This window comes from Prionailurus viverrinus, chromosome A2 (assembly GCF_022837055.1).
Source record: "Prionailurus viverrinus isolate Anna chromosome A2, UM_Priviv_1.0, whole genome shotgun sequence".
Lineage (NCBI taxonomy): Eukaryota > Metazoa > Chordata > Mammalia > Carnivora > Felidae > Prionailurus > Prionailurus viverrinus.
In genome coordinates this window covers 135,736,499-135,752,780 of record NC_062562.1, presented here as the reverse complement: position 1 = coordinate 135,752,780, position 16,282 = coordinate 135,736,499, and the positions used below count along the sequence as shown (strand labels likewise).

At 39.7% G+C, this 16,282-nt stretch overlaps 1 protein-coding gene and 1 long non-coding RNA gene across 7 annotated transcripts in view; both read right to left on the bottom strand.

Moving 5' to 3' along the window:
• The window catches only part of ST7 (suppression of tumorigenicity 7), a 252,467-nt gene extending 242,761 nt beyond the window's left edge, over positions 1-9,706 (bottom strand). For 2 of the 6 annotated variants that reach the window (XR_007150291.1, XM_047849622.1), the window contains exon 1: positions 9,444-9,706. Coding sequence is in view for 5 of the 6 variants with exons in the window: in XM_047849622.1 (XP_047705578.1) it covers positions 9,444-9,594 (151 nt within the window). In the remaining variant the exon portion in view is untranslated. The remainder of the gene's footprint in view (positions 1-9,443) is intronic. The other 4 variants (XM_047849616.1, XM_047849618.1, XM_047849617.1 and 1 more) reach the window with 4 other exon arrangements.
• Positions 9,707-11,189: 1,483 nt separating this feature from the next.
• Positions 11,190-15,991, bottom strand: LOC125155179 (uncharacterized). The gene is made up of 3 exons (XR_007148081.1): positions 15,883-15,991; positions 15,577-15,652; positions 11,190-11,229 (listed from the first exon to the last, which is right to left on the bottom strand). It is a non-coding gene; the product is annotated as an uncharacterized LOC125155179 (long non-coding RNA).
• Between the last annotated feature and the right edge of the window lie 291 nt (positions 15,992-16,282).

The following is a 16,282-nucleotide window of genomic DNA, read 5'->3' as shown; positions in this document are numbered from 1 at the left end:
ACCTGCCTCTCCTCTCCAAATGAATGAATAAACAAACCAGTGGATGAATGAATTAACTAATGAATAAACACAGTCGGAGTCCACAAAATGGACTAACAACCAGGTATACAACATATGGTTGCTAATATTATTTATGCTCAGGGCTCAGTGCTAAAGGTTATCTCATTTAGAGTTCAAAATAAATCTAAGAAATAGAGATTATCCTCCTCATCTTGTAAATGAGAAGAGTCTTAATTTGTCCAATGATACCCAGCAGATGGCAAACTGGGATTTGAACTCAAATCTTCTAAATTCAATGCTCCTTTCATCTCATCATAGCTGGTATTTCTTTCTTTCATCAGATAGTACTTTACAGAGAAAAAAATATTACAATGAAATTGGCAATAAAGCACATTTCTTAAATGCTAAAACTATTTTCATTCTGGCTTCTCATATAAACTTAGAAATGCTTCTATAGTTAGTGGGAAGAATATGCAAATACATGAATTAAAACTTGTGCTTAAGTATTTCTAATCACTTCAAATTCTGCTTCTGTGTGTTTCATAATGCCTGACAATAATGCTATGAAAGCCTTCCCAACCAAATCTCTCTTCTTTTACCCTGCCCTTCCCTATATATAAGAACTTTTTCCATGTTAGTAGAATCCCAAGCTCCTTCCTTACAGATAATATGAGGTACCTAACTCTGCAAATCCCATGTTTGAAGTTTCAGGTCATATTAGGCAAACTGGCTCCCAATGCGATCAATTTTTTTACTCTTAATATTCTTCATATTAAACTTACTTTACAATATGGACCAAAAGGATACCTTTCCTTATAGTCTACCCCTAAAGAATGGATTAAAACATATAAATATTTTGGAACATCAGTCAAAATTTCAGGGTAGCCTTTATCACTTAGAGTCAGTAAACACAATTCTCAATCTCATAAGAAATGACTAACTACATGATAATCTTATGATTATTATTCTAAATTCTTGATCAGATATATTGTTTATATCTGTTTTGAGCAATTCTTTAGCTGTCATTTCTTTCTGGAATTTCTTTTGAGAAGAATTCTCCCGTTTCATCATTTTGGCTAGTTTTCTGTCCCTTATGTGTTTTCATAGCTTGTTATGTGTCCTGCACCTGCAAGCACTACTATATTAAAGAAGGGTCATACACTGTCCAGGGCCTGGCCCTTCAGGAGGTGTTTTTTGGAGTGTGTTACATGCTTTCTGTTGTTGTGACTCTGGTTGCTTTATCTCCCTACTCATAGTGGTAGTTTGGACCCTCCACCAGGTGTGCTTTGATTTGTTCGTTGAAGTAACTCAGGAAAAAACGAAATAAAATTTAAAAAAAGAAAGAAATGAATACCTGACAGATTTGAAAAACATTCCCAAAAAACAGTGCTACTGCTGAGTCATCACAACCAAATGACATAGTTTTCCATTCAACAAAACATACTAAGCCCTAGGCCCTAAACAGTCACTGTTCAAGATCCTAGGGATAGGCAGTAAGACAAAACAAGACCCTTACTCCCATGGCGTTTACAGTCACTTGCGGGACAACAATGAGAAGGCATAAAAAAAGAATACAAAGGACCGGGCGCCGGGTGGCTCAGTTGGTTAAGCAACTGACTCTGGCTCAGGTCATGATCTTACGGTTCATGGGTTCGAGCCCCGCGTCAGGCTCTGTGCTGACAGGTCAGAGCCTGGAGCCTGCTTCGGATTCTGCGTCTCCCTCTCTCTCTGTTCCTTCCCTGCTTGTTCTCTGTCTCTCAAAAATAAATAAACGTTTAAAAAAAAAGAAAAAAGAATACAAAGGACCAGAGAACATTACCAGAAACATCAACTCTACAGGTAACTCCATGGCACTAAATTCATATCTTTCAATAATCACTCTGAATGTGAATGGACTAAATGCTCCAATCAAAAGACACTGGGTATCAGAATGGATAAAAAACAAGATCCATCTATTTGCTGCCTTTTAGAGACTAATTTTAGATACTAGCAAACTGAATTCAACAGTACCTTAAAAGAATTATTCACTATGATCAAGTGGGATTTATTTCTGGGCTGCAGGGATTGTTCAACATTTGCAAATCAATCAATGTGATACACCACATTAATAAAGGAGAGGATAATCATATGATCCTTTCAATAGATGCAGAAAAAACATTTAACAAAATACTCCATACTTTCTTGATAAAAACCCTCAAGAAAGTATGGATAGAAGGAATATACCTCAATATCATAAAAGCCATGTAGGAAAGGCCCACAGCTAACATCATCCTCAATGGGGAAAAACTGAAAGCTTTCCCCCTAAGGTCAGGAACACAACAGGGATGTCCAGTCTCACCACTGTTGTTCAATATAGTACTAGGAAGTCCTAGCCTCAGCAATCAGACAACAAAAAGAAGTAGACATGATATTCTACTTGAAAAACCTGAAAGACTCCACCAAAATACTGCTAGAACTGATATGTGAATACAGCAAAGGTGCAGGATATAAAAAGACCAACATTCTTCACAGAGCTAGAATAAACAATCCTAAAAATGGAACCAGAAAAGACCCTGAATAGCCAAAGTAACACTGAACAAGAAAACCAAAGCTGGAAGCATCACAATTCCAGACTTTAAACTGTACTACAAAGCCGTAATCACCAAGACAGTATGGTACTGGCACAAAAACAGATACAGAGATCAATGCAATAGAATACAGAACCCAGAAATGGACCCACAAATACATGGCCAACTAATCTTCAACAAAGCAGGAAAAGAGTATCCAATGGAAAAAAGACGGTTTTTTTCGGCAAATGGTGCTGGGAAAACTGGACAACGACATGCAGAAGAATGAACCTGGACCACTTTCTTACACCATACACAAAAAGAAACCCAAAATGGATGAAAGACATAAATGTGAGACAGGAAACCATCAAAATCCTACAGGAGAAAACAGGCAACAACCTCTTTGACCTCAGCCACAGCAACTTCTTACTAGATATGTCTCTGGAGGCAAGAAAAATAAAAACAAAAATGAGCTATTGGGACTTCATCAAGATAAAAAGCTCCTGCACAGCAAAGAAAACAATCAACAAAACTAAAAGGCAACTGATGGAATGTGAGAAGATACTTGCAAACGACATATCAGATAAAGGGTTAGTATCCAAAATCTATAAAGAACTTATCAAATTCAACACCCAAAAAAACAATAATCCAGTGAATAAATGGGCAAAAAACATGAATAGGGACTTTTCCAAAGAAGACATCCAGATGGCTAACAGACACATGAAAAGATGCTCAACATCACTCACCATCAGGGAAATACAAATCAAAACCACAATGAGATACCACCTCACACTTGTCAGAATGGCTAACATTAACAACTTAGGAAACAACAGATGTTGGCAAGGATGCAGAGAAAGAGGAACCCTTTTGCACTGTTGGTGGGAAAGCAAACCGGTACAGCGACTCTGGAAAACAGTATGGAGGTTCCTCAAAAAGTTGAAAAATAGAACTACCCTATGACCCAGAAATTGCACTACTAGGTATTTATCCAAAGGATACAAAAATGCTGATTCAAAGGGGCACATGCCCCTCAATGTTTATAGCAAAGCTAATCAATAATAACCAAATTAGAGAATGAGCCCTAATGTCCATTGACTGATGAATGGATAAAGAAGATGTGGTATATATATGCAGTAGAATACTACCCAGCAATCAAAAAGAATGAAATCTTGCCATTTGCAACAACATGGATGGAACTAGAGTGTATTATGCTAAGTGAAATAAGTCAGTCAGAGGAAAATAAATATATGATTTCACTCATGTGGAATTTAAGAAACACAACAGATGAACTTAGGGGGAGGGAAGAAAAAATAGGATAAAAATGGAGGCAAACCATAAGAGACTCTTACATACAGAGAACAAACTGAGGGTTGGTGGAAGGGAGGTGGTGGGGGGGGGGATGAGCATTAAGGAGGGCATGTATTGGGATGAGCACTGGGTGTTACATGTAAGTGATGAATCACTGGGTTCTACTCTTGAAACCAATACTACACTGTATGTTAACTAACTTGAATTTAAATAATTTTTTAAAAGAATGCATAAATAAATAAACAGATAAGAACTATAGCAAACAGTGCTAACTGCTATGCAGAGAATTCAAATACAGTGATATGACAGTAACTGGATGGTCATTTTAGATTGGGTCATCAGGAAAACCTCTCAAAAGAAGTGAATTTTAGCAGAGATGTGAATAGTTAAGACTATTGTGCAAAAATCAAGTAGGAAAGCATTCTGGGGGGAGGGCACAGCTAGTGCAAAAGCCATAAGGCAGGAATAAGCAGGTATGTTGAAGAATAAAGAAAAAAAATCACAACTTGTCTTAGAAGGGAGTGATCTCAAGAAAGAGTGGTAGAAGTTCAGAAAGAAAGACTAGGAACGGGTGAGATCATCCAACTTTGTAAGCCGGCAGAATATATTTGGACTTTACTTTCAGTGAGATGGAAAGCCTTTGAAGGAAGCTGCATAGTATCTGAAGTTGTATACAGCAGGAATTAGAGTTCAAACCAGAAAAAATATATTCACTAAGTATATATGTTCACACATATTAAGTCCATGTATTTGCTTGTTTCTACACTCTACACTCAATGAAATTTATCCCAAGACACTGCAAAAGAATCCTAGAGCTAGAAAGAATCTTAAAGAATATAAAACTATCACTGTACATGTACAGAAACTGAGGGCCTAAAGAAAAAGTATCACTGGGACACCAATGGCTCGGTTGCTTAAGCATCCGAATCTTGATTTCAGCTCAGGTCATGATGTCACAGTTTGTGAGATCAAGCCCTGAGTCAGGCTCTGCACTGACAGTGTGGAGCCTGCTTGGGATTCTCTCTCTCTCCCTCTCTCTTTCCTTACCCCCTCTCTCTCTCTCTCAAAATAAATAAAAAACATTTTTAAAAATCTTTTTAAAATAAGTATCATTTACATTTCTTCATTAATGGCTGAGAGAAATGTCTCCAAAATAAGTAAGGACAACTAAAATGTCTGGGATATATCCTAAACTCAAAGCTGACATTAATTAGAAAATTATCCTTTCATGTGTTCATGAACTGGACCACCATGAATCACACGCATATGACCAATCACAGAATTTAAGTTTTTGTGTCAACCTCTGACCTGGATCTGAAGCTAAAAATTTAAGTAAGGCACATACCCACTAACGTGTTTAATCAATTTAATCATTCCAATCCCAACCCACTGGGTACACCACAACCTGGAAATTCATTCATCCAATGAATGGTAAGGAACCACTCCTATGTGCAAGAAATTATACTGGAAAACAAAGAATTAGAATCACAAAACAATAATTCATGAAAGTAAAATCTGCCAACATGCCTCTCAGATAACAGCACTTCAGCTGAAAGGATCATCTGGCAGCAGGCAAGCTGGTCCTGAAGGATGAGTAGGATTTACAGATGGGGAGAACATTTTAGACAACAGGCACAGTAGGGGTAAAAGACCTACATTAACTGCAAGCAGCCTTTGAGACCAGAAATCTAGAGTATTAATTACATTTAGAGCAACTATTTCCAATATGAAAATACTCAAAACTGAGTTATACCTAAATGATATTTATGTTTCATTTCAGCTCAGTAATACAAGAGTTTTGCATCTGTATTTACCACCTTAATTAACACCAAAAAAGAAAAAAAGTGTTATAATATAAACAAACTTAAGCCTAGGTCAGACTATTACATTTGTTTTCTAAAAGGAATTAAATAGGATTTCAAAAGCCTTTGAAAATTTGCTTTTCAGGAAACATAAAAAGAAATGGAAAATCACGTATGCTGCCTGGTGCAAAACTTGCAAAGGTGCCCTTTTTAAGAAACGATGTTAACATGCAAAGTGTTTTAAATTCAGCATCCAAAATTTCAGAACACAGAGTAGATGAGAAAGTGCTATCAACATTGCAGTATAAAGTTGTGCTACTTTTTAAAGACTAATCTATTCCACTGTTTCTCTTGAATAATACCCTACATGACTGCTCCTATCAACAATTAATTTTCTGCCCTTTTGGAAAAACCATTATTTTAATATATTAATTCACCTGAAAACTGACAAGCAATAACATAATTTGGGGTTTTTAAAAATCATGTTAAAAGTTCATTCTATTTTCAGTAAATCATAGGAAACTGTTTTAACATTGTCCTAGCCAACTCAAGGGCAGAGCATCAAAAAAAATCAATTATCAAAGCTAACCAATGTGTGCTATTTCTAATATGTTTGTATTCTCCCTTATCTTTCTTAAAATTCATTTTTCATTGCAAGATCTCATTGCCAATGTGATGTTTTCCCTATGTGGAATTCTCTGAACTTTATCCTTAAATGGCACAGGTAGGCTCAATGCAGTGAAGGCCAAGTAAACCCACATGGTAGTAGTAAGGAAGTAGAACAATGGAACTCGGGCACACCATAAAAAGAACCTTAAAGGTATTTTTACTTGGAAAACCATACATGATAGAAGAGCAACAAAGGTATCATTGTTCATTAAAGTCTTTTTCTTTCATTGTTTTAAATTCCACATGATTCACAGCTGATTCTGACCTTGGAAGGACTACTTTCTGCATCCCCAACTCAGAACCACAGAATTCTCTTCATGCTCCAAAGTTCAGTCCAAGAAAAGCTCCCACTGCCTTGCCCTGCTTCACTTTGCATTACGGAAAGTTTTTCCCATGTGGTAAACTGCTAATTTTGCCTGAGTTTTACAAACTTGTATATCTTCCCCATGATAGCACCTGTCACAATGTCCTATGCATTGGAGGCATTCAAGAAATTTTTTTAAAGAGCAAATCAGACAAAGCACATTTATCAAAAAACAGATCAAATGAGGTCAGAAATATTAAAGTTGTCATTGGTAATCAATCTATTAAGAACATGCCAAGCAGGTATCCAAAACAACTCTGGAACATTTTTACCAGATTCCACAAAGTACAGAGTTGGGGCTGTGTCATGGAAACCCTCGGCTCCTGGCTGCCTCACCAGTCTGCCCAACTGTGATGATGTCTTCACCATCCCTGAGGAAGGAGGCCTGTGCTACCCACAGCTCCCTAAAGGCAGCTCTAGACTCAGTGGCAACCCCAGGGATACTCGCCTTCACCGCCACAGGAAGAGCAAGCACCAGGACTTAGGAACAGAAAAATGAGTCCATTAGAATCCACTAGCTCTCCCTGCAAGGACAATGTCCCCATTTTCCTCATCTTCTCACAAAAATAGCAGAGAGGTAGTTGTCTCTATATGCTTCTCCTTTTACCTTCTTTTATGACTAAAATGTGCATAAAACCACACTGAAAACAGAAGTCCAGCATCACTACAGAAAACAGCCTCAGGCTCCCTCCATCATATATCTGATGAGATCCAGCCCTGAAGGCCTGTACGTCTTCACATTTTCTAGCGCTTACAAGCCCAAAAGAGCAACAACCCTTTACAAATTAACAAAGGTATTTGTAGACATGCCAGATTTACAGCTGCTGGGAGAAGATCTAACTACGGTATTTTCTCCCTAAAAACTATCGTTTCCCAATAGGTGTTCTGCTTCTTGCCTGTTCTGCACAGAGGATTGATAAATGGCACTTATGGGCACATGCACACAAATACACACACGGATGATTATTTAATCTACTTTTTAAAAAATGCGGTATACAAATGTGTGTTCCAAAACACAAATCTTAAAGTTGTATTAAATAGGAAATGTTCACATTTTTTTAAATCCTACAATAAATTTCTGGGAAGAAAAATAATCAAATTTATCAAGAAATACAGGATTTCCTTACCACATATATTCAAATAAGTTCTCAAAATTACAGGGCTTTGGGACTAGAGGTATCCTGGAGATATATTCGCCTAAAACAAGGAAGATGTATTGTGACAATCAGCAACTCTAAATGAAAAATAGCCAGAAAGCCATGGTCTTTGAGATGACTAAATCCAAAGGCTGAGCAAAAGTTATTAAAAATGGCAGGATGATTCTAGGGTGCAGGATCCTGTCTCCCAGGGTCACTATGAAACAAATGTAAGTATGAACATGAGTTCAAGTTACAGTTATCAAAGTGCCTGAGGTTTAGAATTTAAAAGCACAAGTATCTAACAAAATGAGTAGATTATCTCAAACGTTCTAAAAACTGTTTTAGTGCAGTTAACAACACACAGGAAAATGCATTACCAGACCTGGACTCCAACAGTATGTAAATACATCCATTACATACATATTCTGGGCTGTCAGGATTCTCCAAAGTACTGTGAAACGCAACTAACCTAAACTAACTAAATAATAAAAACCTATCTATCTTTAGTCCCACAACTATTTCCAGACTTTGAAAAGGACCGTAACCCTTCCTTCAAAATATATTTTGTGTTTCTGAATTGTCCCTGGAGTGTTTCTGTCGGTGTGGATTTTCTTTGTGGCTGTTTTTTAAGGATTCAGTCGGCTGGCTGCCAATTTATTAAGGTCCTGTTCTAATCACCTTCACTTACGACCGTGGGTATGAGACATGCGGGACTCACTTCCTTAGCATGCGGAGCTGGATCAAAGATCGGGACAGGCTAGTTACCAGAGCCTAAGGCAGGCGGGGAGAGGGTACAGAGAAGGGTAGAGAGCACTTAAAACCATCACGAATTCGATTTCCCGTCTCTCCTTGTCCCTCTGACATTCTGTTTGGTAACCCGACACGTCATCCATACCCCTAACAAGGTATCCCTCTCCCCTTCTAAGTCACAGCGACCCCGCCCCGCCCCTCAACGCCGGGGGCTCAAATTCGGACCCCCAAGGGCGCAGCCCGGACAGTCGAGCCCCCGGGTCCCGGCTCGGCTCCTGCTGAGGGCCTTCAGAGCTGGGCACCCCTGGCAGCACCCCCACGGAGGCGCCCTCCGCCGGCCGAGTGCCGGCGCCTGGGGAGAGACGCCCGGCGCGACTACACTTCGGGTGTTCGGCACCCTCGGCAGAGAGGCAGTGAGGAAAGGCACGTTCTAACTCTGAGGAGAACCTCGGGGTCCGCGCGCAGACACCCGAGGGGGCGTCCGCGGGAACGCCCTCGCTCCCGACTCCCATCCTCTCTGTCGCCTGCAGACGAGCACCCGGCAGGGCGGCCGGATCAGGTCGCGGTGCCGACGCCGCCTGCCGGGCCCGCCTCGCGGCGTGTGCGCGGCGCGGCTCCACCTCCGCGGGGCCGGAAAGGCCGCCGGCCGCCCCCTCACGCTCCTCGGACCCCGCCGCCGGGCCCGGCCACCTGAGGCGCCGCGTCCTCGGCGGGTGGCCGCGGGCGTCCGGTGCGCGGGCCCCGGCGCGTCCCCGAGCGCGCGCCCGGCCTCCCGCCCCCGCCAGCCGCGGCCCCGCGCGAGTTGCACTAACTTTCCGGGGCGGGGGAGGGGCGAGCGCCGCGGGCCCGACTGCCCCGGCCTTACCTGTGCTCAAGTTGTCGTTGATTTTCAAGGGCACACGCAGGATGTAGACCAGGAAGAGCACGATGAAGAACCACACGGTCCAGAGATAAGTCCAAGACCAAACTATGCAGGACTTGAGCTGCTCCAGAAAGCCCGTGCCCGCTTCAGCCATTTTTCAGCGCTGCTCTCTGCTGCCGCGGCTCTCGGTGTCTGCCGGGATGATTCACCGGCCCGGAGGCGCCGCTCGCGCCGCCGCCGCTGCCGCCGCCGCCGCCGCCGTGGCCCGGCGCCCCCGGAGCCCGCCCGCCGCCCGGGACGCGGGCGCGGCGGGAAATCGCGCGGGCCACGGACGCGCCTACCTTTCCTTTTCCAGCCTTATTGCTAACTCTCTGAAGGCCCCTACATGTGGCTTTCGTGGAGGGATCACGTGGCCCCTGCCCCCTCACGTTCTGATGCCATTTATATTTATTGTGCTAATATTTAGAAAGACAGGCCAACTGGGGCGCGGAGGGAAACTCTTAATAATGATAACTCACATATGTTGAGGGTTTACTATATGACAGGCACTGTTCCAAGCTCTGTAGGATCTCATTTAACCCCTTCAACAGTCCCCATTCTGTAGACAGGGAAACCGAGGCACAAAGCGATCTAGTAGTTTACCCTAAACTCGAGCCAAATTAAGTTGCAGTGTGATGAATGCCACACATCGACCCATAGAGGTCTTAAACTCTACACTCCACTCCTTGTTTTCAAAATTCAGACTCAGAGGGATGAATAAACTCAGGGCAGTTGGGAAAAGATAGATGTGCTCCCGTCACTGGTTAGTAGGCTGGAAAATAAATCACGCTGTTAAGCAAGATTTCCGTTGCACACGCTATTTACCTTTGTTTTGTCTTCCTTGGAGCAGCACAGGAGTTTTCCAAAGAAATCTTAACAAGAAGAATGTTTATCCTCTAATTTGCGGGGGGGGGGGGGGGGGGGGGGGGAGGGATTCACAGTTCAAACAACTCTCAGCCTGTTTTTAATATAAACAATTTTCTGGGATAATTTTGGCTTATTCTAAATGGGCTAGTTTGAGCAAGATTATTATAAATGTTTTTGTCTGGACTGAATAAAATGTTGCCTTTACCAAATGAAAGTTGAAAGTCTATTTCTGTCCATAAATAATTTCAGTTTCTGTGCATTAGATAGTAATAGAGTAATTGCAGGTTATCCAATCTACAGCCAAGACATGTTTAGAATTCTGAGTATTCAGCAGAATATTTTATGATAAATTTTGCTTTGCCTAGTTGTAGTTTTCTCTATAATAAAACAAGCTTCTTTAACTTCTTGCATACAGGATGTATTTATGGCATAATACATAATACATAATAGAACTACTCTCACATTTTCACTAATTCCAGTAGAAATAAGCAACATGAGTACATGAACCACCTATTTTATGTTATGAGAAGTAACCACCAGATTCTCTACAGAATTGCCTACTTGCTTTAAATGAGCGTCCTGGGGCCTTGCTTTTTGCTGTCAGTGAACCTCAAGGAAAGGATATAAATATGACTCAGATGAGCCACAGTTTTCTGATTATCTACTAGGCACTCCTGAAGGATCAGCCTGTCTTACTCATCATTGCCTCTCCCTAGTGTTCAGCCAGGAATGGGGGTTGGAGTTGGAGACATGTCTTTGTGCTTGGACACAAGAGTAAGCACGATCCCTTGGGAAGTGTGGCTGCTTCAGTGTGGCTGAAATGCAGGCTCTCCATGGAACGGTGTCGAGAGAGAAAGTTGAAGAAGATCTGATTTTGCAGAGCCTTGTGGAAACACAAAGGTGTTTACTGTCATTTGGCATCACACACACACACAAATCCAAATGATCAATTCAGAGATGTATGTAGGTGGACATTAAAGAACTATTTAAGAAAGCAGAATTGACAGGCCTTGGTGACTGGTAGGATAGGCAGGATAACAATAAAAGGTAAAGGGTGGCTCTTTTGAGAAGAACCATTCACGAAATAACAACAACCCAGATGTGTCTAGCCTCCTCTTGACTATCTCCCAGTGGAATGGCTCACAGTCACCCCAAGCTTATCACATCCAAACTCACCTCCAACTGCTCCTCCTTCTAGAGTTTTGTCAGAGAATGAGCATCACCCTTCCAGCTCCCCAATTCAGAAATTTGAGGATCACCCCCAACCCCAGAAGGCACGGGAGTCCCTCTCACCTCCTTTCCTCTCCACATTTAATTGGGCATCAAGGGCTGTCCCCGATCTGTCACTTCTCTCTATTCCTCCGCAATAGCCTTTAGTGTCATAATCTGATCATCCCTCACAGAGAAAAATGTGTGGGCTTCCTGCCACTGGTTTCTCCACAAGCAACACTAGCACCACCATCACAACCACCACCGCCATGCCTCATCCCGGCTCATTCCGCCTTCTTCCACACTTCTCAGCCAGAGTTACCTTTAAAAGTACAATTCTGAAAACTCATTCCCTGCTTAAAATCCTTCACGGCCCTATCTACTCCACTCCTACTCCTACTCCAATGCCCACCTCAAGGATAAAATCTAGACGGCACTCAAGGTTTGCAGGGCATTCCTCCCAACCTACACAGTCTCATCTCCCATCCTGGGCACACACTCTTCATACCACCAAAGTTTTGGCATACACGCTCTTCTCTTTCATGCCTTTCAACCTCCTGCTCCACAGGACCTGCCTGTAGTATACTTTTCTGTGATGTTCTTCCCACCAACCTTCTTTCCTGCCCAAACTGCCCGATGACAGCCTATTTAGAGATGCACTTAAAATATCACCTCCTTTGTGACACCAGCTCCTTCCTGCCTCCTAGAGTTCAGCCTCTTTCCTGAGATACAACACCAGGAAGCTTACGGTAGGCTGTTAAAGCATAGGATTGGAGCCAGACAATGATGGGCTCTATTCTTGGTCCTGCTATTCACTACCTGGCTGCTCTTTACAGGTCACTGAGTTTCCCTGAGCCAGTTTAGTTCCATCATCTGTTCAATGGATTACACTTGTACCTATTCCATAGGGCTTTTGGAAAGGTTTGATGAGATGACTACTGAAAATGCTTAGCACAATGCCTAGTTAGTATCTTTCCTCTCTAGCAATAAATTGAGGCCTCTAATATTGGGTATTAGGTTATTATTGTTTATTTTAGTCCTCTTACCTCCTAATACAAATAGTGCTAATGTTTGGCACATAGGACATGGTCAGTAAATGCTTATGAGTGTTGTATAAAGGAATGAAAATCAATCATATGAAAAGAAATTTCAAATCTTATATTTTATAAAGCCACCTGGCTAGCTCAGTCAGTTGAGCAGCCGACTCTTGATGTCGGCTGGGGTCATGATGCTGGTGTTGCGGTATCGAGCCCCACCTCCCTCAGACTCTGTGCCACGCATGAAGCCTGCTTCAGATTCTCCCTCTGCCCCACTCCCCCACTCGCACCCTTTCTCTCTTTCTCTAAAATTAAAAAAAAAAAGTTAGAATAGTAAATTAAAAAAAAAGAATACTAATCTTAGATTTAATTCAGGGGTAAAACTTAAGATTTGGTCTTCCACCAGGTGTAACTACCCATAGTTGTATGATAGGAGTTAAATGACCATTAATTTCTGGGGATTATGTAAAAACAACACACTCCTAAATTCCTCATAAATCAGTTTATACGTTTGGTTAAAATGTGTATCTTAGTCTGATAAAATATCTGAGCTGAATAAGAAAAAAGTTCTTTAAAATCATTTCTCTATTGTCTTTTGTTTGTAAGTGGTGTTTACAAGTGTATATGCATATATTGGCTGTTATAGTCTTTAGGTTTATACTTTTTTATAAGTTTAAGAATCTATTTTTGTAAGTGATTTTCAGAGTTCATCTGGGATTACAATGCAAGAAATAACTGTTCTTGATCCAGCAATCCCACTTCAGGGTATTTATTTGAAGAAAGTGAAAACACCAATCCAAAGAAACACAAACACAAAGAAATACAAGAACAATACAATTGTTCATTGCAGCATTATTTACAATGGTCAAGATATGGAAGCAACCTAAGTGTCCATCTATAAATGAATGGATCAAAAAGATGTTCATATATATAATCCATATATATATGTATATATCCATGTATACAATGGATATTATTCAGCCATAAAAAAGAATGAAATCTTGCCATTTGCAACAACATGGATGGACCTAGAGGGTATTATGCTAAGTGAAATAATTCAGCAAAAAAAGACAAATACCTAATGATTTCACTCATATGTGGAATCTAAAAAACAAAATAAATGAACAAACAAAACAGAGACTCATAAATACAGGAAACAACCTGTTGGTTATCAGAGGGGGGAGGGGTTGGAGGTAAATGAAATAGGTGAACAGGTCCAAGAGGTACAAACCTCCAGTTATAAAATAAAAAAATCATTGGGATGTAATGTACAGCATAGGGAATATAGTCAATAATAGTATAATAACTTTGGTGACAGAGGATAACTAGACCTAGTATGGGATCATTTCATAATGTATAAAAATGCTGAATCATTATGATGTACACTTGAAACTAATAGGATATTGTATGTCAATATACCTCAGAAATAAACACAAAACAATAAAACCGTTAAAACTTTTTTAAAAAAGAAATAACTGTTCTGACTCCGGTTTCTGGTTAAAATAAACAAAAAACTCACCCACGCTCATTGGTTGAATTTATGAATTAGTCAATACCCTATATTCATGAATAACACCCTAACTGGCTACCCTTATTCAGTGACTTCTTTAGAACTGAATAAGTGCAACTCCAATCTAGTTTAGTGTTGAAAACCAGAAGGGCAGACAAATAGGCTTGGAAGGGAATTTGCCATTTCTAACTTCTTCAAGACAACATACTCTCTCATAGAGATATCGAAAGGATGGAATTTTAACTATCCATATATAGTTGGAAAGATGAGTTAGATATCAAAAGACTTAGGGAGAATGACCCCAAGATGTAATATTGTATGTATAAAAAAGAATACATACACACACATTGTCATCTTACAGTGAAAGATTGACAAATGACTAGGTTTAGAAATTGTATGATTGAGTATAATCATACTTACTTTCGTTCCCCTATTCCTTAAAAAATATATCTTAGTTTCTATATAAAGCCTTTCACAGACATGTCAATACTTAGTGGCATCCCTAATCTGTTTTTAAAAAGCAATATTATTTTAAAAAGACAAGGTTTCTTGATACAGAGAATAATCCTTATAGCAAGAATGCAAAATAGAATGATCAGGGCCTTGTAAAAAGAATCTGTTCTCTGTCTCTCTCTCTCTCTCTCTCTCTCTCTCTCTCTCTCTCTCTCTCACACACACACACACACACACACACACACACACAAATAAATAAATAAATAAACTTTAAAAAAAAAAAAAGGATCTGAAGGCAACCTAACCCTATCTTCACCCTAAAATCCTGCTCTAGCCAGTGGAGACAGTACTTCATTTTCAAAGAAAAAATAATATTCCTTTGGAAATTTTTACAGCCTTCTTTGCACTGCTGAAATACACTCAGGAGAGAAAACTAGAAGATGAGTGAGATTAAAAAGAAAAAATCTGAGAGATAGCAGAGAGATCACATATATTCAAAAAAACAAGACCAGAAATATATATTTTAAGAAACCTTCTAAAGTTCTTTCTGATCCTTTGTTTCCTAGGCTAACCAATCATGTGAGGTAACAGTATTACTCACTCTCTTTATTTATTCTATTGATTCCTTACTATTATAATCAATATCTTTACTCTTGGGAAGATAGTCTAAGATGGGCTGGTTTTTCAGTTATAGGTTAAATAGTGTAGAAATGATAATAGTATACTTTCTTTTTATTCTTAATACTCAAACTAAAATTTTAAAAAATAGCACTTTTAATCAAACTAAAAATCCATTGTCCGAAATTTACTGTGTGTGTAAAACACCATCAGTTATCCCAATTTTATTATTTAATTTTAAAACTGCGCATTTTTGGCCCATGACTGGCTAGAATTTCAGGATCCAGAGTCACATCTAGACACCTCTTTGCTAAAAATTATAAGATTTCAATAATACCCAGCACTAGTAATAACCATCATATAAAATAGTTCTGAGTACAAAAATAGTATGCTGTCTACTTACTTGCTATGTGCATAGCATGTTCTTCTGTGATTTTGGCTTCATATTTCAAGTTCATGCACACAAACCTCCAAAGCACCTGACAAATTTAGACATATTAATTAAACAAAGAATCTGTTGCATTGAAAAAAAAATCCGGAAATCAGGTTACACTCATGTTATAGAATTATTGGTAGAATTAAGAAAAATCTGAGAGTCATTATATAAGCTTAGTTTTTTCTTTGTTACTGATACAGAGCATTTATTCTCAAATGTCTGAGAATTTGACAATCGAAATGACTGAGAATTAACCATGATGTATTCACTTACATTTTATTGGTTACATTCCATTTTGTTCCCATTTCTAATGTGCAAGACTATACTTAGGCATGCAAATTAAAGTGGAAATTTCACTATCATCTGGTATATTTGGCCCATGTAGAAACTTAATCTAAAAAATGGAAAGAAAAAAAAATCAGATTGTTTTCATCTTAAAGTACATTTCAGGCTAGTGTTAAGTAATGTGCTTGCCCACTCCAGCCAAATTAATTGTATATCTAATATCAATTCTAATTCCTCTTCTTTATTTTGCCTTGCAAAAATCATTCCAAATTCCCCTTTTATTTTGCATTTCAATGCTATTGCACAGCTGCTAAATTTGGCACCTTATGCACATTTAACTATAATGGGTCTTATCTCCTTGTTAATAATAACAGTGAATATGGATTAT